This window comes from Aethalodelphis obliquidens, unplaced genomic scaffold (assembly GCF_003676395.1).
Source record: "Aethalodelphis obliquidens isolate GAN/ISIS:26980383/991018 unplaced genomic scaffold, ASM367639v1 scaffold3, whole genome shotgun sequence".
NCBI lineage: Eukaryota > Metazoa > Chordata > Mammalia > Artiodactyla > Delphinidae > Aethalodelphis > Aethalodelphis obliquidens.
The window spans coordinates 32,512,866-32,530,250 of record NW_020837947.1 but is presented as its reverse complement, the minus strand read 5'-3'; the positions used below and the strand labels follow the sequence as shown (position 1 = coordinate 32,530,250).

The following is a 17,385-nucleotide window of genomic DNA, read 5'->3' as shown; positions in this document are numbered from 1 at the left end:
CTCCAAACAATTATTATTCCTATGGCAGAGTGAACTTTCTAAATCACAGATCTGATCACATCACTCTCCTCCTTCAAATTCTCCATTTTGTTCATTGACATGTGATGCTCTTTCCTCATGGTCTTAATTCCCCAGCCTCGTCTCTTCCCCAACTCATGCTCTGGTTATCTGGACCCTGTGCATTGAACATATAAGCCAGAAACCTAGAAATCTTCTTTGATGCCACTTTCTTCCTTCTCATCCTCCCACTTATTTAACCCATTACCAAATACAGTGAGTTCCACTTCTGTGTATAGATCTCATCTTTACTACCCTACTCTCATCCAGCCCTTAGTTTGGGATTAGCTTTCTAGCTTGTCCAGCTTTTATTCTTATTTTCCTTCGATTGTTCTCCAAGGTATAGCCAGAATGCACTTTTGCTACCCCAAATTTGAACATGGCACCCTAGTGCTTAAACTCGTCCCCCTGGCTTCTCATTGCTCTTCAGATAAAGGCCAAAGTCTCACTTTGGCCACATCTCACACCACTTTGACCCTGGCCATCTGTACTCCAGCCATGGTGTCCTTCAATTACTTTGTCCCGCAGAGACTTTCCGGACATGTTTTCTTTAGCCTTGAAGTAAATCACTTCCTCCTACATCTTGTTAACTTCTGTTAATTCCAATGCACTTTCTAAAGCTCAGCTCCTCGAAGTCTACCACAAGTCTTCTGTGATATTCCAGGCGTGATGTGATTCCTCTTATAATTGTGTTATACCACTGTGCTTTTTCTTCAGTTTGTGGTTATAATTTATTTTCATGATCATTAAACAAATACCTCTCTATCCCACCAGACTATAAACTCCAAAAGAGCAGGAAGTGTGGGTTTTTTTCTCTCTTACCACAGTATCACCAGTATCATGTATACAGGAGGTGTTCAGTCAGTATTTGTTTAATTAATTAATTAACTAATTGTGAATAATTTTAAAAATAGCATAAAAATAAATGAAAGGTATAGAAACCTACAATAAGCATTAATTTTGAATTTCTCTAAAATGCACTAAAATCAGGCATATAATTATATTGAGTTGAATATTTTGCTTTCTTTGATAAACATCTCTTAACTGTTTATATTTCATAAGGGGTAAATGCAATGTAATAGACTGAACTATATAAAATATCAAAATTTAGCTTTATCTACCTTGTCTCTTACTGTATATTGAAAATGAAATTTAAATGAAGATGAGGCATTTCCAAACTGATGAAACTAGTTTTTAAATGATTTAAGTGCCTACTATATATATATATATAAACACACACACACACACATATATATATATTTACAATGCCTTATTTATAGTTTTAAAAGGTTTAAGTTGCCAACAATGTTTTTCATTTCTGCTGTTATATTTTAAAAGAGAGAGAATTTGTAGAGACGTGGATAGACCTAGAGACTGTCATACAGAGTGAAGTAAGTCAGAAAGAGAAAAACAAATATCATATATTAATGCATATATGTGGAATCTAGAAAAATGGTACAGATGAACTGTTTTGCAAGGTAGAAATAGACACACAGATGTAGAGAACAAACGTATGGACACCAAGGGAGGAAAGTGGAGGTGGTGGTGGTGGTGGTGGTGGGTGAATTGGGGGATTGGGATTGACATGTATACACTAATATGTATAGAATAGATAATAAGAAGTTGCTGTATAAAAAATAAGTAAATAAAATAATATTTTTTTAAAAGAGAGAGAGATAATGTATAACAAATCACACTTGTTTATTTGGAACTTTCAAAACTGTCACCTGAAATATTTAAGGAGAAATTTCACATAGAACTGACTTATTATCATTCCCCAGGGTCAGTTGATTGTCTCTCTCTTTGTGCTCTGTCTGTCCTAGTAGCTTGTCCTAGTACTTCACTGACCCTGGGATATACAGAACCGGTAGTGTTTGAAGTTGACCCTAAAGAATATCATGTAAATGATTAGATCTCAAATTTAAATTCAGCAGAAAACCTCTGCAAATGCAAAGGTGGATGACATCTAAGCAATGTTGTCTACTCAGTAGTTAGATTTGCTCCATTAGGTTCTAGTTTTAACATAAAGAAGGCGGAAAATGAAAGACACTAGTAATATCCAACCAAGAAAATTATGTGCAGATTTCAAGAGGCACAGTGAGAACTGCTTGAGCTAAAGTAAGAAAGTAATAGCTACATTGTTCAGAAGTAAATGAATGTGTGCCTAATGGTAATGCGTGCTGCCTAGATATAAATACTCAAAAAAAAAAAAAACCCCACAAAGAAAATAAAAGAAAAATAAAAGGAAAAAATACCTAGTTGAGTGAACTTGAATGTAAAAAAAGATAATCAAAGGTAAGAGAGATACATGCAAAGCAGTGTGTGAGCTATCATTTACAAAGGAACACTGGAAATATGTAGAACGGAGGTAAGAGAAAGTAAAAATAAGAAAATCTAAGATAGAGAATGAAAGGAAGATTGTACAACATATTAGGATAAATGAGAAGACATTTGTCAAATACTCAAAGGACAAGATAATAGTGAGTTAGAAGGAAGCTGACTAAGGGATGGGGATGGCAAGTTAATAAAATACAAGGAGAGCCAAACTGAATCAGGCAGACAGCTCCTATCATGTACTATGTAGCCTTCATCTGTAACATTATCAATAGCCTGTCCTGGTTGAAACTGATTTTTGTAAATTTCACTTTTTACAATCTATCACCACTCCCCATAGGTGATAGTGTATTTGTAATTGCCTTCCTTTATGGAGTCTCTCCTGGGTGGTTTTGACAAGGTGACTCTTCAACTTCATTACTGTGTAATGAGACAGGATTTTTTTTTTTTTTTAACCACGTTGCACAGCATGTGGGATCCTAGTTCCCTGACCAGGGATCAACCCTGCACCCCCTGCACTGGAAGGCAGAGTCTTAACCACTGGGCCACCAGGGACATGATTTTTTTTTTAATGTATCTATATGATATTCTGATATGGATTTTTAAATATGTTTACTAAACCCTAAAGCTTATGCACTTAAAATACATAAAAGCTGGAGCCGTGTCCCTCCTCCCACCCAGAATGCTTAACTTTTTCAAGTATCTTCCCAGTCCTCCTGAATGTTAGCCAAACATAAGTTAATGTTTAATACAGACAGCATACAAGGCTGTGAGACAGAAAATTTGTGTCTTGTCCCCTATTTCCTATATGTGTGAGTTCAGATAAGTCACTTAACCTCTTTATACCTTCATCCTCACCAGTGTGAAAATAGAGATCATGCCCTCTTTGTATCTCTAAAGGCAGGAAGAGTAAACGAAACACAAGAGTATTGTCAGCCCTCTGAACACGCATATCAATCTGGGGTACAGCTGAGCCTGACTGTGTAACCCGCCTCTTAGAGGGCTAATATCATAAGTCAATGCCTTTTGGTCCAGGAATCTCACATCTCCTCCTCTCCTGGAGTGCAGCCAAGAGAGGAAGCTCTTTTTGTGCAGAAGGAAGGCTATCTTCTCCCTTAGTAAGTACTGTGCTGGCCATAAAGATTTCTGCCTACCCCCGGCCCCTACCTCCACTCACCCCCACCAGCGTGGTATTTGGTGTGCAATCGCAGGCTAGTTTTGAATTACCAGAAGGCCACTAACTAGAATGGAGTGTGGTTGGGACCAGAGGCACTCAGGCCTGGCTCTCCTCCTAAGCACTCAGCTGTAGCCCTTCAGCAGCAGCTTCCTATAAGGCTGTGAAAATTGTCCAGAAAAAATGCCCAGCCATCCACATTCACTGGTAAGCAAAACCAGGCATATGGCCAGTTTGAATGGTATCAGAAAGGCATATGGAAAGAGATTTTTCTTTCTCCACCAGGCTTTAGAACTTCAAAGGAATAGTTTGTTTGATTATTACTACATCAGTCAATCACCAAACATCCTTGACCCCCTACAGTTTGCCAGGCACTGTTCCTGGCACTCGGAGGAATAAAAAAGAGATAAGATATAACCCTAGCCCCCAAGGATTGCGATTCAATAGATATGACGAAACACCTAAAAAAATAATTACCCACAACAGTCACGAATAGTGGTAATGATAGTGGTTTTTGAAAATCTAAGAAAGGAGTGTATGGGTCAAAATCATTGGGAATGCCTTCACAGAGAAGGTGAAGTTGGAAGTGAATCATCTTGGGGGCTGGATTTATTTTGGATAATTGGAGAGGAGTTAGGGAGCAATAGTGTGAACAAAGCTTTTTCTGGAAAGGTAGGCAATAAGTAGGCAATAAGAATGGCAATAATGTTGACAAGATTAGTTAGGAAATTGTTTAGTCGTATATTTAACAACATTCATTCAATATTTGCTGTAAGTGAGATATCATACTAGAAGCTGGATATAAAGTGATGAGCAAACAGACCAAGTTTTTGTCCTCTTAGAGCTTACTTTTTAGTCAGGTAGCCATTACATAGGTATGCCAACACGTAAATAGTAATTCTAAAATGCATGGAGCTATGAAGGAAATATTCTTCTGCAGGAAGCTGAGAAACCTAGATAGGTGCCCTGGGGATGGCCACACCAAGAAGAGATACTTATTAAACTGAAAGCTGATGGATGACAAGGATCCAGCCACTAAAGTGTTGAGCAGAAGCTCATTCCAGGCAAAGACAACAGAATATGAGAAGACCCTAAGAAGGGAAGAGATTGGCATATTACATATAAAAGGAAGCCAGGGAAGCTGATCGCATAGGGTCTTAATTATAACATTTTTGACTTATTTCTTACCATGGGTCATGTAGAATTCTTCACATCTTAATATTGGAGTACTCATGTTATTGGTACTGAGTGTGTTAACAATGACTCTTACACATTTTTCTATAAATTAACTTGATAAATAGAAGTCAAGGCAATGAATATTATCTTGATCATCCAGAATTTTAAAAGGAGAGTGTATCAGTATACATTTATTTTCAAGAAATTAGATGCTTTGAGCATACAAGAGTTGGAAAGCTCTATGGTATGAGATTTGTGGGAATTATTACCTTTTAGTAATGTAAATAAGATACTGATGAAGCAAAAAATAAATTTTAGTTCAAATTATAATGTATATTTTCTGTATAGTAAGTGATACTAGTGCTGGTGGTATATTAATTCTTAAGATATTGCAAGATGATAATAATGTAGATCAAATCCCTTATAGTATTCTGTGATATGTGAAATTAGTAGAGATATTATAGAACACAGTAAAATCCAGACTAGACAAACATCTAAAGCAGTTTAGATGACCAACATCTTAAGCAGCTGACCTTAGTAATTCAAAAGCAACATTTAAAAAATTATGTGAGCATACATTTGTGTGGTGTGTATGTGTAGAGTTTCTTGACCCAACTGGACCTCGAATTTAAAAGTGAAAATCATTCCAATATTAATGTTTTGGAAGAGTTAATCCAGAGCATTCTAATATATTGATTAACACACGCCAAATCATTTTGTATATATACTGAAACTATAACGAGGAATTTTTTAAACTTCCATTGGATTCTTTTCCTTTCATTCTTTTATTTGTGGTGATAATATTTGAAGGTTAAGAAATTAGATGATAATGGTTGGACTTTATATTCTACCTTTTATTTAAAACCTTGAAAACTTTCATGGATTAAACCTCTTATTGCCCCCTGGGAAATCATAAAATGCACTATAATTCCTGCAGCACCTCCTACCATGTTCTGTGCTGGCCAGACAGTTAGTTCTATCTTAAGTTCTATTTAAAATCCGTTTACGTATAAAACAACTTAGATTCTCTGGGCATGTCTAAAATGCAAGCACTCTGGTACAAGATTGTGGAGTATTAATACTCTGCCAGCTTGAACCTTTATTTAAATTGTATTGAGGCAGTTTGTGATTCTTTGATTCATTTTCTGTAGTTAGATTATCCCTATTTTTTAGAAAAGGAAGTCATATTTATTAGCATATGCATACACATTAAAAAACGAAGTATAAACCTGTTACAAGGTGCTCTAAGCCTCGTAGTATCTGAAACTTGTAATGTTACACATGCCATTTGATTACATATGGTATATCTTAACTATGAACACGTTAAATGGATTCCATTGTGTCAAGTGATATTTTCAATGTGAATAAGGGTGAAACAATATGAGGACATTCTTTGGGAGGTGGGGCTGTTGTAGAGTTCTGTTCTATTTTGTTGATAGTAATATATGGTCCTGTGATTACTGGAATCTTTTTTGGTGATGTCATATGGGGAAAGTTAACATTTATTCTTCTTTAACATTTTACTAGATCTTTACAGTGTTATAAAACAAGCATTTACTACTTAGTAGCTAAGCATTCCCTTTCTTTGTTTCTTTAATTAATGTATTGATCTAAACCGAATCTATAGGATCAAGCTGATTGAGACAGGTTGTCTGTGCCTCTTTCGAGAGATCATTGCTACACTCCACACTTTTTCAGTAAATAAAATATGGACAAAACTGCAACATGTGCAGGCTGAAGAATCCATTAAAGACTTTTGGCAATAGTACCTTCAAAATATTTCAAAAATAATTCTGCTTTATGGCTTCTACTGTGCCATTGCGTACAATGAGGGTTTTAAAAAGACCAAATACAGCTCTCTGATTTCCATTTAATGGAAGAAGTAATAAAGTTTAATTGTATATTTGAGCACGGGCGTCATTTCCAGTACATCTGATCAATAATTCATCAATTTCCTTTGGCTCAAAGTAATATTTGAAAGAAAATGCAGCCGGTGAGAGCTTATCTAGCTGTAGCTTCATCATCTCTATTAATTATGCTTTTCCCGAATTTGGTCCATTAGGCTACCAAAGTGACAGCAGATGGCGAGCAAACTGGACAGGATGCAGAGAGGACCAACACGAGAGCAAACTCCTTAGGAGAATTCATTAAGGACCTGGCCCAGCACGCAGAAGGTATTAGAAAACTCACAATTTAATCATTATTTCTCCTAACAGGAAAAGAAAAAAAGGATTGCACAGGACTGGAATTTCTCTAGTAAGAGATGACATTTCTAAATTTGAGGGTTGGATTTTTAAAAAGTTTTTTGATCAAGATATTCAAGGGCATTATCAACTGAGAATCTACAGCCTACAGTAAATTTGTGACAGAAGTCAGTGAATTAGGAATTATGAGTACAAAATAGCAGTAAATTGAATGCATTCCTTTATGAATGCTCTGATCCTTGAGGAATGGCTATTGTGATCAAATATGATTAAATTACTTAATGGGCAACTTATCCTCTGCTATGGTGCTGTTTTTGTATTCAGAACTATTTAAAAGATCCTTGATTTTTTAAAAAAAGTTAATTTTATTGTTCTGCTCAGTACCTTAAAGCAGCACTTTAATTTCTCAAAATGGCTTTTAAATACTTGGTACCAGTTTTTAATGAACATCTGTTCCTTGGGATTTGGATGTGCTACCTTACCAGAAGCTCTACTGCATTTAGTCCACAATTCTCAAAGGGTTAGTTCTTGGCATCTACCAATCTGATTTGAGAATCAAAGTGGAAGCCATTTTTAGGCAAAAGCCCAGATTAAGAAACTCAAAGAAAACAGATAATGCAAAAAGAAAGAAAAAAAAAAACCCTCAAAAAACAAAACAACAAAACATTAGTTCTTAAATATCTACTAATATATGATAAACATGCATGCATGTTGAGAAAATAGGAAAAAGTGTTTTCTTTTTGCTTTAAAAATAAAACATTTTTATTTCTCTATAATGTTATACGTTTTAGATACTTTGCTTTCTAATATAGCCAAATAAATCAGGATGTGAGAACCTTCAAGGCATATCCTGACAGGTCAGTCTTAGGAATCACTGGCCAAGAAGAGGCAGAAAATTCCAAAGATTCCCCACAGCAAGAAACAACAGAGTTTCAATCTGAGGCATAATCTCAGGCAAGACGTGTCAGGATCCGAAACAGAAGTTACTCCTACCAAAAAAATCTCAGTTAACTCGTGGTTTCTCCTCTGCTAGATGAAGTTGTTGTCCTTTCCCTGTTTTTATTTTCCAGTAATGTTATTTGAAAGTGTCCACCCTCCCTTCCTCCCACCAAAAAAAATCCCATTGCAGCTAGAACAGATTCACTCTACCTGGATTCCTGAAGACATTAGTCAGTACTCCAGGGACTTTCCTTTTCCTTCCAACTCAGTCTCAAGCACTAACACCCAGCAGCCTATCCTAGGAACTAATCTTGATCATTTCAATCAAACGTTGCTACATAAGCATAAATCCTAATACACGTTTCCGATAGACTCCAGTACCAGCACTGCCTACTTTATCTGCATCTTTGTGCGTGCCACAAAGGCACCAGCAGGGGGCAGAGTGGAGATGGTATTTAACCCAGGCTTGGCTCACCATCCACAATCTGTCTATCAAAGAAAGGGGTTATGTCATCAAAGGTGTCTCCCATTTCCTACATTGTGCATCCGTCAGGTGGTCTGGCTGTGTCTGTCCAAATGGGGCACCTTTTTCTAATTCATGTGAAGTACCATGTGGACAGCTGTGATCCTATACCCGAGGACAAAATGAATACTACTCTCTTCTTCCACCAGGTACTAACGTAAATGATAACAAAAATGGTAACCACAGCTCTTTGTAAAAGAACTTTGACAGAATTAATCTAACTATTAAAATTTCATGAAAATTCAAATTTGAATATGCCAGAGTTAAATCATAAAGCGTTTACATATATATAACAAGGCTTGGATGTCTGTATAAACCATTAGCATATGTTCTGATGTATAATAAGACTTAAGAAATGCTGGACACCCTTCTTTCCTGTTCTTCAGGTCTCAATAGTATTAGTCATTCATGATAAATTTACCCATTATAGGATATTTTTCTCAGGTTCAGCATGAAAAACAGCTCTGCTTCTCCTGAGGAATTTATTTATTTAGTTTGTATGTTATGGATACTGTATACCTCTTAAAATACTCCTTTTTATCCTGATGCATTGGCTACTGAGCTGCTTAACACTAGATGTAGGATCCACTGCCCTGGGCATTCCAGCATATGCATTTCTGTCTAGTAACTCTTTGCCTGATTTACATTAATTTTTTTTATCTTTGCTCCATTTCCTTTTATATTTATTTTATCTTGTTTTAAAGATATTTTTAAACGACTTTAAATTCCCTTTGTAATAAGTTAGAAAGAAAAGATAATTAAATTTAAAAGATGTGTTTATGTTGCAAGTATTTTTAATACTGTTGAAAACATACTGAAGTGATAGTGTATATCTTGGAATAGTAGACTACATAACACATTTATCTTTAGTTTAAAAGTACTCAGAGAAGTTCCAAATTCCATGTATAGAAGCAAAGGAGCAATCAGACCTCTTCTATTAAAATAATGCTGCTTTCTTAATATAGCATCATTTTGCTAAAGCAGTTTTTGTGTACCCTAATAATTTCTTCTGGTTGCTTACATATTGCTTTCATTTAAAAGAAATGATGCAATCCATCTTTTCCTTTTCTCACTCCATCATTCTTTTTCCACCAAATTCTTCTCTGTAGAAATTTAGCTGTGAGATTAGACCACAAAAGAAATAGTGAGGCTGCATCTCACATTCCTTCCTTCCTCAATACCACCTAGGCCCAGGACCTAAATTCCATCAAATTTCCAAAAATGTCTTTAAGCAAAGTTCATTTATGTATTCATTTAATAATGAAAAAACATACAGCTTTGTCAGGTTAGAAAGTGGGGCTTATCCCTTTCATTTAAAAAAAAAAAATGTGAAGACAAATGATGTCATTGGTTACTTACATGCTACAATTGGTTAAAACCAACTGTACAGATAGGCATGCACTCAAACCAAAGGATGGGGCTGTATCATCAGTAGAGCCAAATCTACTACTACCTTTCTTGAAATCTAAAGAGTAGAAACCTTCTTACATTTCATCATCAACATTCTAGCATGGCTTCCCCATAGTCTGCTGGACCAAGGAGCTTTCCAATCAATAGTCCATGGTTACCATGTTTCCTTAACAAGAATGACATGGCCTAGGTGATATCTTACTAATCATAGTGGTGGAATCTTAAGAAGGTTCTTTGGCATATGTCAAGGGATGACTATGAAGTAGTCAGCCAGAAAATAGGCACCCTCACCTACTTCTAAGAATAGCACCTGAGCAATAATTTCTACCACAGGGCTAAGAATGGCCATATTTGTTCTTTAAAAGACCTGATTTAGATTGTTCTGCAGATTAAACTATGGTTATCAGAAATAACAGGTTGACTGCAGCAATTTTCTAACCAAAGACATTTATCATTAAAAAAGAATTAGAAAGATGCATTTTGGAAAGGGTAGAATTAGAGATTGAAACTCAATTTCTTCTACTAACCCAAGATTCTCAAACTCTAGGTGCATCAGAAGATCCTGGAGGGCTTGTTAAAAACACAAATTGCTGGTCCACACCCCAGACTTTTTGACTCAATAGATCTGTGATGGGACCTGAGAATATACATTTCTAACAAGTTCCCAGGTGATCTGAGGTTGCTAATTTGGGGACCACATTTCAGAACCACTGTACTAACCCACCATGTCACATCCCCATGGCTGGTCTACTTCGCCTAACTATGTGCACTTTTTTCAGGAGCTCTGTTCATATGACCCTTGGAACAGCTCCCACCAGTGTTAATCAGAAAAGTTTCTCCAAGTATAGAAATGAGTTTTGAAAATTCTTTAGGTCTTAAAGAGGTCTTAGGATACAGCTTTGAATGGTAGAAAATGTCTCTTGGCCAACCCATAGCCTTTATTCTGGGGATTTTCATAGGTAATATTATATAATAGAAATAGTGTTCAGAAGATAAAAGAGTTCAGAAAAACACCTCTCTTCATCTTGCTAAATTAGTGCTCCATAGAACACGCTTCAGGAAAAGTTGGTCTAAAACTAAGGTAGAACTGTGTGCATGTTTCAGTTCACCAATTTTTCAAACTATTATTTGACATAGAATTCTTTTTTCAAATGAAAACTTGCCCAGAGCACCAACCTATAAAACAGATTCTTGGCAGAAGAGATATCATTTGTAGAATACCTGAAGCGCCTGGAGAATCCTAAGATTCCAAAGAGCACAGTTTGAAAACCTGTTTAGTGCATAATAAACACAGACTCTTAGGATGGCTGTTATTGCTGGAGGGTATCTGTGAGCCCTAATGCATAATGCCTGTCCGTAGATAGGGGCTCCTTTCCTCATTCCTTTACACAGATCAACACAGAACTGCGTGGAAGTACAAGGGCAGGTTCGTTTTGAGAGATCTCATCACTGATAGTGTTTCTATACTCAGGGTTTTAAAATTGAATATGATTGTGTCTTAATCAGCAATGCAGACCTTGCATTTTCAGCTTCCAAGTGTTATGCTACATGTCTCATTTTTTACCTTTTACCTGAAGAAGGTTTGAGCTATTTGTTTACTTTATTTCTTCCTTTTGGGGTAGAAACACTGTGTTTTAATTACTGTGTCCCCCTAAAAGCAATGTAATATGAAGAAATATGTCACATTTCCTTGTTTGTTATGGATTGTTATAGCAACTGCCTCTCTGTTTCCCAGCAGGAACACCCATGACAAACAACATTTCTCTTAGAGATGGTGGGGAAGAGCAGATGCTGGGTGCCATTTTTGAATGTGGCATTTAGTTTACTAATTTGCAAAATTTGTTTTACCCCCTGCAGCTGTAAGTGAAAAAGCTGTAAAACTAAATGAAACTCTAGGAATTCAAGACAAGGCCTTTGAGAGAAATTTGCAAGAGCTTCAGAATGAAGTTGATAAGATGATGACAGAACTGAGGAGGAAAAATCTAGACACACAAAAGGAAGTTGCTGAAGATGAGTTGGTGTGAGTAGAAGCTCTATTACTTTTTCATTTGATAAACTGAGCTTTCCAAACTGTTGTTTAGAGATTTCTAAATTTTCCATCACATATCAGTAGGAGATACTTTGTTCTTTATTTATTTTTCATCTACTTAGTTATAATTTGTCTTGCTCTAAAATGGATCAAAGGCATGTTTATACCTATATATAATCAAGTAAATGATCTTTTTTCGGTGCTATCCCTTCTGCAATTAGGCTAATGGTCTTGCTTTATTAATTTCCATTATTAGGGCCTTTAGAACTATTAATTATTTTTGTTTTAATAAAAATATCTGGATAAATAAAGTTATGAATTTAACAGGCCATCCTATACATTTTGTCATCTTAGGAAATACTGAATAGAAGAATTGTCAAATAATACATGCCTAATACTATGAAATAAAGTTTGGGAATTTGAGGTTGTGACTAGTGATAGTGATTTTACAATGCCAATGAATTCCTGTGACCTTACACTCAATAAAAAAATACATTTTTACATTCATAGTCAGCTAACTTCAAAGTGATGGTGTTATTAATAATCAAATAGTATATACTAAATCAGCAACATTAGCAACACCTAAGAACTTGTTAGAAATACAAATTATCAAACCCCACCCTAGACCTACTGAATCAGAAACTTTGGGGATGGGGCCCAGCAATCTCTTTTGGCAACTTCTTCAGGGAATTATGATGCCTTTTAGTTTGAGAACTACTGTTCTTCAAATATTTAGCCTTCCTTAAAGGGCTCAGATATTATCACTTTAGGAAAACCATTAAGTTGAATCCAGGAAACTCCCAGAACACTCAGTTCAAAGGAAAAGAAATGTAGGTCAAAATTATATCATACTAGCATGTCAACAGCATGGCGCTATATTCACAGTTTCTAACCAAACATATCAATATTCATATCTTATATTCAAAGTAACAGTGAAAATATCTCATGGTTAATCAGGTAGATTTTATTTTTGGTGTGTGAAGTAATCATAAAACTGATTTCATCAGCCAGATTATGAGAATAACATGAGATCCCTTCCAAATGAAAATGTTATATTACTAATCAATTTTAAATGTGTGGAGTTTTTTCTTCTTTAGTTTTAATTATAAATGCTCTTGCCACTTTTCAGCTATCCGTTTTCAACTTGGTTTAGCACACAATCTGCCTTAAATATTGTTTTTAATTTTTCCATACTTTTAATGTTAGCATTTCTTTGTAACACTGTTTAATACCAATAAACCCTGAGGCAGTGGCAAGGGCTTATTGTCTCTTATTGGGCTGGGGTGTTTATAGAGCTGCAGAAGCCCTTCTGAAGAAAGTGAAGAAGCTGTTTGGAGAATCCCGAGGGAAAAATGAAGAAATGGAGAAGGATCTCCGGGAGAAACTGGCAGACTACAAAAGCAAGGTTGATGATGCTTGGGACCTGTTGAGAGAAGCCACAGATAAAATCAAAGAAGCTAATCGCTTATCTGCAGAAAACCAGAAAAACATGACTGCTTTGGAGGTGAGTCTTAGAGGCTCTTTCATCTGAATCTGGGAGCACGGGGTGGGAGTTTGACCATGGCGGAGTAAGTCAATTTGATGCACACGCATGAAATCAAGTGTGACAACTCTGAAAGGAGACTTCTAAGAAGCAGAATGGGGAATGATCCTTCTTTTTGTTTTTTAATGAATGATCATTGCCCATATAATCAAATAAAATTTAGATAACTTAAACTATTTAAGATTTTTAAGGGCAGAATGGTACAGTGGAATGAGATCTTTACTGGGAGTCAGGGGTCCTTGGTCTTAACGACAACTGTGCCACTAACTAGAAGTACTAGTGTGAGTAAGTTAAAGTCTCAAAGCATCAGTCTCTCAACTATACAATGAGTGCATTACACTAGGGCATATCTAGAGTTTCTTCAAATACTAATACCATATGATTGTACAGTCCACCCAACCTGATCCACAAACCATGGTTTAGACATCCGGCTGCCATAAATCACAGAAGTGCCAAGGATTTTCTAATGGAATTGGGGCACAGAGGAAACAGCTCACTGAGAGACCAGAGCCTGGGAAAATTTTGGTTCTCTTCTTCTTTGCAACATGTTCTATGAAAATGATATTTTACAACGGACTAACATGAGCAGATCAAGTCTGAGTTATTTTCGTCTCCTTTTCCTCAGACAAGAGAGAGTTCTCTCCTCAAGAAATGATAGGCAGCTTCTGCCTTTTTTAGAGTGTTAATTAAGCTAGAACTAAAACAGAGCCTTCCATCCATTCCTTCCTTTCTCCCTTCCTTCCTACTTCCCTTCTTTCCTTCTCTCCTTCCTTTCTCTCCCTTTCTCTCTCGTTTCTTTCTTAATATTTAACATGGCAAACTGATCACTTCTCCCTACAGTGAATTCAACTCATCTGATGGCACAAACCTGTATTTAGCATTTAAAAAAAAAAAAAACTTCCTCACCAGAAACAAACTTACCTTTGTTCTTTTCAAAGTATTTGACCCCAACAGATCTGAAAACAGTGACAGACCTTTATCTCTTCTAACATAAAATTTTACCTGCAGCTATAACTGAACACTCTCTGGCATATATTATGCTCTCAAAACTGTTCATGGAATGACAGTTGAATAAAAAGAATCTGGATATTTTTTATCCATTCGTTTCTTTCCATTTTCCTTTGGATTAAGAAGCAAAAGGATGAATTAATTTTTTAAAAGAATTGTTTTCTGGATCCCTCTCCTGGGACTTAGCCTTGTCATTTTGATAGAGGATTGAGAAGACTCACTGATGTATCTAATCTTAACCAATTTGGAATCTACTGACATGCTGGCAATATTAAAGAAAAAGCACTGTCTTGTTAGGCAGGATGCTAGGCTGCCTTCATATCACAGGCTTCCGCATGATTCATCTTGCTCGGTGATACACCAGTGGTGTAACTTACCCGGAGGTGCACCACTCCATTTTATGGCAACACTTTAAGAAATTAAAATAACCTGTGTGGAAATTATAATAAGCATCTGGGAAGTATTTCAAGAAGAGTTGTAGTGGCACAGTAAATGGTGCTTTTAGCTATTCCTTCATTTTAGTGATGTTTAAAACCAAGAGCCATCATTCTTGGGTACCCCTAGAGAAGCCTGGAGCTTATGTAGTCAGTATTGAAGTGTAAGTTGTCCTTCTTGTATTTTCATTTTGCACGTGATGCTTAACTAAAGGCTTGTTTAAAACTTACTAGAATAAATAGATAAACTGACTAAATTAATATGAATAAGGCAGAGCTTATTTAAGGTTGCTTGCCAAGGCTGATTAAGGTTGATTGCCAAGGTTGATGCTAGACTGGCCAATAAAGCATCGCCTGTTTAGAGTTTGCTAAACAGATGCATCCCCTGGGCTCCCACCCAGAATCTGAGGTAGCTGGTCTGAGGTGTGGTCCAGGGTCCATATTCTAAAACATCCCCTGGGTTAATCTGATGTACATATAGATTTTAAAAGAACTGATATATTGTATCCATTTGATTGAGTAATTAGTTGTGCTTTAAATAAATGACTTCATTGAGCCTGTGCCCACAAAAAGGTGATATAATTAAGACCCAACTCATTTTTTTTAATTTAAGGAAGTAAGCATGTAATGTTTATTATTAAAAACATTTATCAAACCCCTCCTAAGTTCAGGAAATGTACTAAACCAAAACCGAGTATATCAAACACTGGTCCCCATGGCGTGGTCCTTGGAACAGCAGCATTAGCATCACCCAGACACTTGTTAATAATGCAGATTCTCAGGTTCCCCCCAAACCTATCAACTCAGAAACTGGGAGTGGGGCCCAGCAACCTGTGTTCTTAAAATCCTACCCATGATTCAGATGCAGCCTTAAGCTTTAAAGACACTGATATTGATATAAAAAATAAAACACCACCTCTGATGATTTCAGGTGACTTGTATTTAGCGGGAGGCTCACACAAGTAAACTAGTCTGTACACTCCAGGAGTTATCATGGAGGTATGCAAAGGAAGGGCATCGAAATCACCCCTGGATTTAGGAAGGGCTTCATAGAGGACTTGACACGTATGCTAAGTCCTGAAGGGTGAGCTCTAGTGAGTCAAAGTAGAAGAGGAAGAACATTCCAGAAATAAGAAAAAAAACCATGCAAACATATAGACATTTTGGAGAAATGTCAGTGATTTGATAGGATTGGAATAAAGACTGCCTGTGAACTAGTGAGAGGATAGAAAGCCAACGAAGACAGAGAGGGTCCAGACCTTGAGTTATAAGAGAACTGCATTCTGAGAACGAAGCTGAGAAATTTGGTTTTATCCTGAAATCTATCAGAAGCAATTGAAATATTGGAGTCATGGATGAAAATTATATTTGGGGGACTTTCTGAGTGGTTCATGTAAACTGGAGGATTGGTTTTGTATTGGAAAATAGTGTGATATAAGGCTAGGAAAGCAGGCAGGAAAAATATGCAGATGTCTGTTAGACACCTACCATTATCAAGATGCTATTGGTAACCAGGGTGTTAGAGGCTGAATAGGAATGATTTCTGGCCTCAGAGAACTTACGATTGCCTGAAAATTCAGGGATTTTAACCTTTCATTATATGTAACACTGTGATTAATATGGGCTGGGAGAATCAAACACCAAAATGATGGCATCATAGAAGTTGATAGAAATGATGGAGCAGCATAAGCAGAAACACAGAGCTCTGCAAGTATGATCTTAGGAAATGTCGAATAGAGCAGTGATACTTGTTCATAAGTCTGTAGCATAAGATGGCTCTGAAAATGGGGCTTTGGAACCAGATCACAGAAGGCTTTGAATGCTACTTTCTAGAACGGGACAGGGTTAGAATGCCATTTCCAGCAATGGAGAAAAGGCAGAGGAAACTGTGGGCTGAGGGGCAAAGAGAAGATGAGCAATTCAATCAAGCAAAGTAATGTGTTTTGAGCAGTCTGTCCCCAAGTTTACCATTATGACCTTGAACAGGAAGGAGCGGGAAGAAAGGGAAGAATGAGTTGCTAGATAGGGACAGACAGGAAGGTAACTTTTGTAAGTTCTTAATCCACCCCCCAGCAACACCCCTCAGCAAAAAAAAAAAAAAAAACAGGTATTAAACTTACAAAGCTCTGGAATGTATTAAGATCTAATTAGAAGTTAAAAGTAGAAATACAACAACTTTGGTGTCTAATCAGAATCACTTAACAATTATGCTTGTGGTATACACTTGGAGAATATTCTCTCTAAACATGAGCCCCCCGTTTGCTCCTCAAAGCTTCCTATCTTTAAGTATTTTATATCCTACGTCCTTCTCTATCCATTCCCTGTCTTTATTTATTTTTATAGCACTCATCATTAAAAATATACATTAATATATTCATTCAATTTTTTTCCCTCCAGAAAGCCATGAGAAACGTGTCTTCTGGCCCACTGTATCTCCAGGGCAGAGAGTCGTACCTGGCACAAGACAGAACAGAAGTGTTCTTTCTCAATGAAGAAAGTACTATAAAGCAAACACAGATAAATGTTATATCGATGCTTTTATCAATATTTAGGA

The 17,385-nt window shown here is 36.5% G+C and overlaps 1 protein-coding gene across 2 annotated transcripts in view; it reads left to right on the top strand.

Moving 5' to 3' along the window:
- LAMA2 (laminin subunit alpha 2) overlaps positions 1–17,385 on the top strand; it is a 447,101-nt gene that overhangs the window by 318,644 nt on the left and 111,072 nt on the right. For both annotated transcript variants that reach the window (XM_027086788.1, XM_027086780.1), the window contains exons 34-36: positions 6,804–6,915; positions 11,675–11,837; positions 13,140–13,350. In XM_027086788.1, coding sequence (XP_026942589.1) covers positions 6,804–6,915; positions 11,675–11,837; positions 13,140–13,350 — 486 coding nt within the window. The remainder of the gene's footprint in view (positions 1–6,803; positions 6,916–11,674; positions 11,838–13,139; positions 13,351–17,385) is intronic.